General features: G+C 40.9%; 1 protein-coding gene across 1 annotated transcript; it reads right to left on the bottom strand.

Moving 5' to 3' along the window:
- Nucleotides 1-669: 669 nt before the first annotated feature.
- On the bottom strand, nt 670-2,870 carry folr (folate receptor). Its single transcript, XM_037678485.1, is given in 4 exon segments — nt 670-941; nt 1,516-1,651; nt 1,873-2,061; nt 2,742-2,870. Coding segments are annotated over 4 exon segments (726 nt in total).
- Between the last annotated feature and the right edge of the window lie 5,472 nt (nt 2,871-8,342).

Raw genomic sequence — 8,342 nt, 5'->3', positions numbered from 1 at the left:
TTTTAGAGCACAAAGTTTCCATGCTGCCTTAACTTTATTTCTTTTTTGGTGACATTTTAGTGTTGAACTTGTGTTTGTGTCTGATGTTCTTTATGTTTCTCTGACTTTATAATGGAGGAAATGTCTGACACATTTTCAGAAAGGACAGCTTTCATCTTTATTAAACATTATGATATAAACTTATTCATTTATACAGAAAAAAAGTATGAAGCATCTTTTGGCCTGTGAAGGACATGTGAAAACTAATGTATCAATTATGAACATTTGCTTTAGCTTTACATGAAATGAGAAGAATTTTGATCATTCTTCTGAATTTGGTTCTCTGAACAGCAACAAAGCTTACACTTTGTGAGCAACAAAAAAACAAAAAGGGCAAAAAATGTTATCAAGTATTCCAGAATTCCATGTGAAGACCCAAATGTGGTGAACTGGAAGTTCAGGATCAAAACTCAAATTTCATAACTCAACAAACAGAAATTGAAAGCAGCATATGAAAACATGACCCCAAAAAGAGCAGCGAGCAGGATCAGACCACTGACTGAGAAACTAAGAAGTACACGGAGGGTGATCATGACTCACTGAGTTAAAAGAAGAGCCGCAGAGACCGGAGTGTTACTAACCACTTCAAGAAGTGTCTCCAGTATGATAAACATGTCAGAGGTGTTTATTTCAACATGTCGTTACACAGAAAGACATGACGGCCAAGAAGAGCAGCATCACCAGATGAAGGCCTTGTGTCTGCTGCGCCGCATTATAGTACTCGGCTACCTTCCTGTTGGGGTTTGGGCCTGTGAACCAGAGCTGCATGCAGCGGTTGGAGGTTTTGGAATAGGTGGTGTACTGGTAAGAGTTGGACCAGATTTGTTCACACATGGATTTGGATGTTGGGAAAACTTCGGTCCACTTTCTGCATTTACTGCCTTCAGGGCACTTATTAGTCTCTGAGAGGAAGACAGGAGGACAGAGACAAATCAATAATACAATTACAGTTAGTAATACATAATACAGATAATACAGCCTGGTATGTACTTGGTATTTATCATGTATGTATCATGAGAATACCCAGTACAGTGTTTTCTTGGTATTTAACTGCTGTTTACGAGGTACATTTGTGCTTTTTTGGTACATATATGGTACTTGTCAAGTTTGTACTGGTATTTATTCTTGACACACAGTGCATGCACATGGTATGTATCTGCTCCTTACCTGCACATATTTGATACACACCTTCTACAGTATTTACCTGGTACATATCTGTACATACATGTTTTGCTACCAGTCACTTTATTATACTGCCCGGTCCCCATAAGTAGCAGGTACATGCTTGATACAAATCAACTAAGTTCCCAGTAAGTACCAGGTAAACCCAGTGTTTCCTGTCATGTGCCGGGTTATATTCTGTAATGTTATATATATGTTAATTACAACTGATCCATCTTTATCAGATAAGTGAAAGACTTTCATATGTGCTTTTTGCTCAGAACATATTCGGTCTGTGGCTTTTATGTGTCTTACTTGAGGACCAGTCCCATCCTTTGTGCCAGTTTGACTTGCAGGTGAAAGAGTCTTTGCAGTCTTCCCACCATTGTTCACAGTCCTCCTTACAGATAGGCACATTCAAGATTCTCTCCTTTCTCCAGCTGCTGTCTGCCTAAAACATGCACACACAAAAGTGATAAGTTTTGAGAAAACCATTTTCCTCACATGTGCACTGTAATAGTCCATAAAATGAGCTTTTTCTTAATGAAAGTGTGGCAAAACATTCATAAAACTTTTAAAACTACTGGATGTGTGGACTCAGCAGCTCTGTCGTGCTGCCATCTAGTGTCACTGCCACACCTGTGCACCACATCACTTTTAGAGAATACACACTGGCTGTATCCAGGGTCCCAGGTGTGGTGAGCACTCGTAAAAGCACGTGTCCTGGATGAAATGTTTCTTGCACTCAGGGCTCATAACGCCACAGTGATTCCAGTTGAAGTTTTACAGGTACGAATTGTCTTCATGGGCCTCTGCAGTGGTGTTTGCAGTGCAACATGCATTGTCACGCCAGGGGGAACACTGGAAAGAAAAAAAAGATCATTAGCTACAGTTATAGAATTAAAAAAACACTTCAAAACTTGACCTATTCACATAATGAACATAAATGTATTAACACTTCTTCACATTATTACAGAAAACTCTTCACATCAAACTGAACAGAATCATAACAGCAGTCAGACCAAGTAACAGGGCTTCATTTGTAAACTGATCCATGCTGGAATGCAAATAGTGAGCAGGACGGTGTTGGGGGTGGGGGGTGTCTGGGGGCGGGTCCTCCTCCAGAAAATTTTGAATAGATGTGATTTCCTGCAATTTTGTATATTTTAACGGATTGTTAAACATCTATGTGCTTGTAAAAAACAAATATATATATATATATATATATACAGTATATGTTTTTTGTTTGGTGGACCCCCAAGCACTGACTCACAGACCCTTAGGGGTCCTGGGACCCCAGTTTGAGAACCACTGTATTAGACCAATTAAAGCACTGATTTGCTTTTTATTGCCAAAAGAATAAAAGGTGACTTTCTTCAATGTCAGACAGCTGCTTGGTGTGTTGTACACTCCTAGTCCACCTGAGCACACCTGTTCAGTGTCCCGAGGCAACTTGTGTTGTGACTTGGCGCTATATAAATAAACTGAACTGAATTGAACTGAATTGGGCAAAAGGTTCAGTGGATGTCTGTATTTCTCACCTGTTTGTAGAGTTCTCCCTCAGGACCAGGCTCCGTTTTTTGGTGTTTTGCATCCATGCACATGTTGAGTTTGTCCAGAGACAGAACACCGCTGGGGAGGGTGAGCAGCAAAGCCAGAAGCAGCTGCATGATTCTGCAGAGAACAGAAACTAAAATAAGTCTGGCACTCCCCTGACATTATCATTATCATTAAATGGTTGAACATAAAAATGGCTCTTTGAATGTACTATGAGTGAAACTTCCACTTTGTTGAATGAATGTCTATTAACTTTTAACCAGTTCTTTACTTGGCAATGTCTGGTTTTCTGATATGTGCTGATCCATTATCTTTACCCGCTTCTTCCTTTTGGGGTTGCGGGGGTCCAGTGCCGGCCCAAGCCTCCATGGGGCCCTAAGAAAAATTTGGTTTGGGGCCTTCTATTTTTGCTTATAATGTGCTTAACTGCAGTCAACAGTCAGATCAGATCATTCACCCACCTACCATAAACTTATTGCAACTCTAACAGCCCCGTTCACATTATCCTATGTGTATATATCATCTAGTGCAGGGGTCAAACTCATTGTCATTTTGGGCCACATCAGGCTCATGAATGTCCTCAAAAGGCCGGACGTGGCAGAGTGTATTGAAAAAAACTACCTATTAACAAACTAGTAAAATATAACTTTCTCTGCATTCGATGACTACTTCTAAAAATTAAATATTTTATGTTTGAGTAATTTGGCATTATAAACATGAAAACTGATTTGATTTGACTGATAAAGTGATGTTGAAGCACACAAGTGTTATCTTAAGTTCTGTCTCAGTGGCCCTCAAGGGCAGGGCTGTTCAACTGGAGGCCCGGAGGCCAAATCAGGCCCACGGGTGTGCTCAGTTCAGCCCACTAATGAGTTCATTTTTAAATAAAACAATTTTAAATTGTAAACCAACCTTACTAAATGACAATAACTGCTGGATGTCTGGCCCCTGAGCTCTTGGGTTTTAGTAACTGTGGCCCCCTGAGCAATGTAGTTGAACATCCCTGCTCTAGGGTGTAGAGAGCCACAGAAATAGTTATGGTGGGCCGGATTTGGCCCACTGGCCTTGAGTTTGACACATGCTATATTATTATAAATAATAATATTATTAAAAATATTATTGTAAAAAAAAAAATCACAACTTCATAATTATATGATGTGTAATAGAATCCTAGAAACCATCCATCCATTATCTTTACCCGCTTATTCCATTTTGGGTCACGGCGGTCGCCGGTGCCCATGTCCAACAATCACTGTGCGAGGGGCGGGGTACACCCTGGACGGGTCGCAAGTCCATCACAGGGACACATAGAGACAATCGAGACAAACAACCATTCACTCTCTCACTCACACCTAGAGACAATTTAGAGTTACCAATCAGTCTAACATGCATGTTTTTGGTCTGTGGAAGGAAACCGGAGTACCAGGAGAAAAACCACGCATGCACGGAGAGAACATGCAAACTCCACCCAGAAAGGCCCTGGGTTGAGATTCGACCCCGTGACCTTCTTGCTGAGAGGCAACAGCTCTACCAACTGAGCCACTGTGCAGCCTAATATGAGCTGATTAAAAATGTTCACATCATTCAGTCTTTCAGTTCGTGTGTTCAGTGGAATGTTTTACCAACATCATGCTTCGTTCCAACAAATATTTTATGTATTTATAATATGTAAACAGGTTTTTTTGGTCAGTTTTCTGCAGAAGCTCATATATGTCATATTCTGGAGTGGGAAGAGCGGCTGCTGACATAATCTGGGGTTGGAATGTCTTACAGATAAAATCATGCTGGAACAGGCAGGTCAGTGGAAAAGATGTTAAATACAATATTTATTACCTGCAAGTTCTCAAAGGCTTTGATGCTGTTATCAACCCTGATGTGTCAGATTGTCACCATGCAAGAAATGCACAAGTGGAAGTTGTCCTAAAGCACCACATTTATTGTGTAACTCTAAATAAATTTATTATGTCAAAAACTCAATCTTGTCGCCGGGATATTTTGTGTGCACTGCTTTGGTTTAGGAAAAATGTCCGTCACGTTTAACACAGAGTCATACAGATGAACTTCAAAAGCTGACTGCATTTTGTGTTTTCATTTTGTGCAATTTACAGAATTGTGATTCGCTTTGAACATTTGCTTGTATAAGACGATCACTGGAGGAACATAGAATACATTGTAACTAAATTGTTAATTATTATGATCTTTAATGGCCTTTGTTAAGTTTTTAATGCTGCAAAAAATTAGGTTTTACCAAAACGGAGCCAAAGTGGAGCCATCCATCCATTATCTTTACCCACTTATTCCATTTTGGGTCACGGGGGTCGCTGGTGCCCATGTCCAGCAATCACTGTGCGAAGGGCAGGGTACACCCTGGACAGGTCACAAGTCCATCACAGGACCACATAGAGACAAACGAGACAAACAACCATTCACTCTCTCACTCACACCTAGGGACAATTTAGAGTTACCAATCAGCCTAACATGCATGTTTTTGGTCTGTGGGAGGAAACCGGAGCACCCGGAGAAAACCCACGCATGCACAGAGAGAACATGCAAACTCCACCCAGAGGGCCCCTGGACCGGGGTTTGAACCAGGGACCTGCTAGCTGAGAGGCAGCAGCTCTACCAGTTGCGCCACTGTGCTGCCCCACCTTTGAATATATAATATTTTTAATTATTGAATCAGCTGTTGGTCAGGCTACTTCTTGTTGTGCCATTAGCTCTAAAATAGTTATTAAATCAAGTGTTTACTTCCATCCATCCACGGGGGTAGCAGCCTAAGTAGGGAGACCCAGACTTCCCTCTCCTCTTCCACTTGGGCCAGCTCCTCCAGGGGAATCCCAAGGTGTTCCAAGTGTTTACTTATGTAGGTAAAACTAGATATTAAACAACCATTAAAATATAACAGAATGCAGGAAATGGCATCTACTTTATTCAAAAATTTCTGGGGGAGGACCCCCAGACCTCCCCATCAGTGTGTGTCCCCCACACACACATTATAAATGCTTCTGACACCAGTGGCCAGCACGTTACTAAACAAGTACACATGTGGTGTCATGTGGTGTTCAAGGTGCGTTCAACTTAATTCAGTCTTGATGATTTGAGTCAATGAGCATTTGGAGTTTTATACATCAAAATGCACTTGATAGTTAGAATTTTAAGTATATTTACTGTATATTATGGTAATTTATTCTGTATTTTGCCAGATTATGGTGATTCTGGGGTCGTAATGATGGGGCTCTTGAAGATTGTTGCCCAGGGTACAGCGAAGTGTTAATCTGGCCCTGGCCACCATGCTGCGCCAGAGTGGAGCAATTTATTTAAATTTAAAGACTAAGAGGTGCGAACAAGTCTCTAACCAAACCATATGGACACAAGAAACTTCATGGTACTTTGAGAAAATACACACTGCTTCTGATCCATAATGGTTACACAGTATACAGTCTTGTTGAGCATGACACACACCTGACATCTGACCTGTAAAACGTCAGCTTCTTATTTGTACTTTGTAAGTCAAGTTTTTGTTAGAGCAGACAATGATTCTCTCATGATGTTTGAGGTCTTGCAAAGTCAGAAAAACAATAAACTGTTGATTATTTGATGTTCTGCTTTTAGCGATTATCAGAAGACAGTAACTGATAAAAAAATTACACATGTACCCCTCTAGGTCATGACCTTTTATTATTATTAACCTTTATTTAAGCAGGAAATCCCATTGAGATCACAGATCTCTTTTACAAGAGAGGCCTGGGCCTGAAGGCAGCTTAACAAGCATGTTTTTGGTCTGTGGAACCAAAACCCATGCAAGCACGAGAAGAACATGCAAACTCCACACAGAAAGACCCCAGGTCCAACCGGGGATTGAACCCAGGACCTTCCTGCTGTGATGCAACAGTACTAACCACTGAGCCGTGGTGCTGCCACGACCTCTGACCTCCTTAGGTCAGAGGCCAGGAAGATAAGGGAAGTGGATCTTCATACTAGAACTATACCACATAAAAAGTCTACTTAATATCACGACTGCTTCCATAGTTTTGCTGCAGGGCTGTGGTAGCTTGGTGGTCAGTGGTCCATCACCAGGTGGTCAGTCTTGTAACACTGAGATTGCAGGTACAAGCCCAGTTTATGTCAGGAAGTGCATCTGACATCAAACAAATTACCACATCTTTGAGTTTGCTCACTGCGGCGACCCCTGAAGAAAGGCAGCCGCTGAAAGAAACTTATCTTCCATTCTTTTGCTGTAACTTTTATTCTTAACCGAAGACCTTTAGCAACTCTTCTTTTGGCTTTTCCCTCTTCATGGGTCTCCACAGCGAGTCATCCTCCTCCACCACACTCTGTCCTCACTCCAACTACCTTGATGTCCTCTCTAACTGCATCTCTAACGTCCTTCTACCAATATACCCACTGTCCCTCCTCTGGACATGTCCAAATCGTCTCAGTCTGGTCTCTCTAACTTTATCTCCCAGTTGTTCAACCTGTGCTGTACCTCTGATGATCTCATTCCTAATCCCATCCATCCTTGTCACTCCTAAGGAGAACCTCAACATAAAAACAACTTATTTTCAGGAGATGGTAACGGTGATTATGAGTAATGATTTACAAGGAAAAACACGTGAGAGTAAAACGGGGACATCCAAGTGCTGCGGGTCGAGTCAAACCCGTGGAGTGTTATTTCTTTTTTTATCATCAGAGTGGTTCACTTTGTTCAAGCACATCTCAGGGAAATAAAGCTGTAGTTAAAGATGTTTATAAATTCATTCTTGTTTTAGTGTTCAGGTTCATGCAGAGCTGTAGCTCCATGTCTCTGGTTGTAAGTTCAGGTGTGACTCATTTTGATCAGATATCATGTTCACCAGTACTGAGTCTAACTCACGTCCTGATACTTGTGCAACATCTGTGGCTGATAAAAATTTAGACATAACAAATTGAGCCAACGCACAAGTCGTAAAGTGTTTTCACTCAACAATGAATCTGTTTTGGAGACGTTTTGACTAGTCACGCTTTCACTCCGAGTAACAATTCTCCTAAAAGGCTTCCATTAAAAAAAATCTAAAATGTCATGAGTGAAGCAGACAACACCAAGAGAAAATACGTAGCAGAAAAACTACAGAGACCAAGTCTGTCACAAGTTTTACAACTTGTAATTCTGTTTTTAAGAATAAATGCCACCATGAAGAAACTATCTTATTAAACAAGTACAAAACCATCATTTTAGAAACCTTGTAAAAAGAACTCTAAATTAAAACAGTCCAAATAAATCATGTTTTAGAACCTAAGACTCAACATTTCTTACTTTTATACTAAAATAGTTTGGTTGAAATGTACTTTACCGTGTTAAATCCCGAGATAGTTATGTCGTGAATAAATTGTTGGACAAATCTGTAGTTCCCGTTAACTTCACACACTTCTTAAGACCAATCAAGCATGACAGAACACACACACACAGATCTGTGAGAAGAGTGACTGAACACAAGGTTGGCCCTGAAGATCCTGCACCTGACACTAACACGCTGGTTTCCAAAGTCCGAAGTCTGTCGTGTGTGTGTGTGTGTGTGTGTGTGTGTGTGTGTGTGTGTGTGTGTGTG

Source organism: Nematolebias whitei, chromosome 6 (assembly GCF_014905685.2).
Source record: "Nematolebias whitei isolate Nwh7 chromosome 6, NemWhi1, whole genome shotgun sequence".
NCBI classification, from domain to species: domain Eukaryota; kingdom Metazoa; phylum Chordata; class Actinopteri; order Cyprinodontiformes; family Rivulidae; genus Nematolebias; species Nematolebias whitei.
The sequence above is the reverse complement of the archived record's forward strand: the minus strand, read 5'-3'. Positions and strand labels throughout refer to the sequence as shown.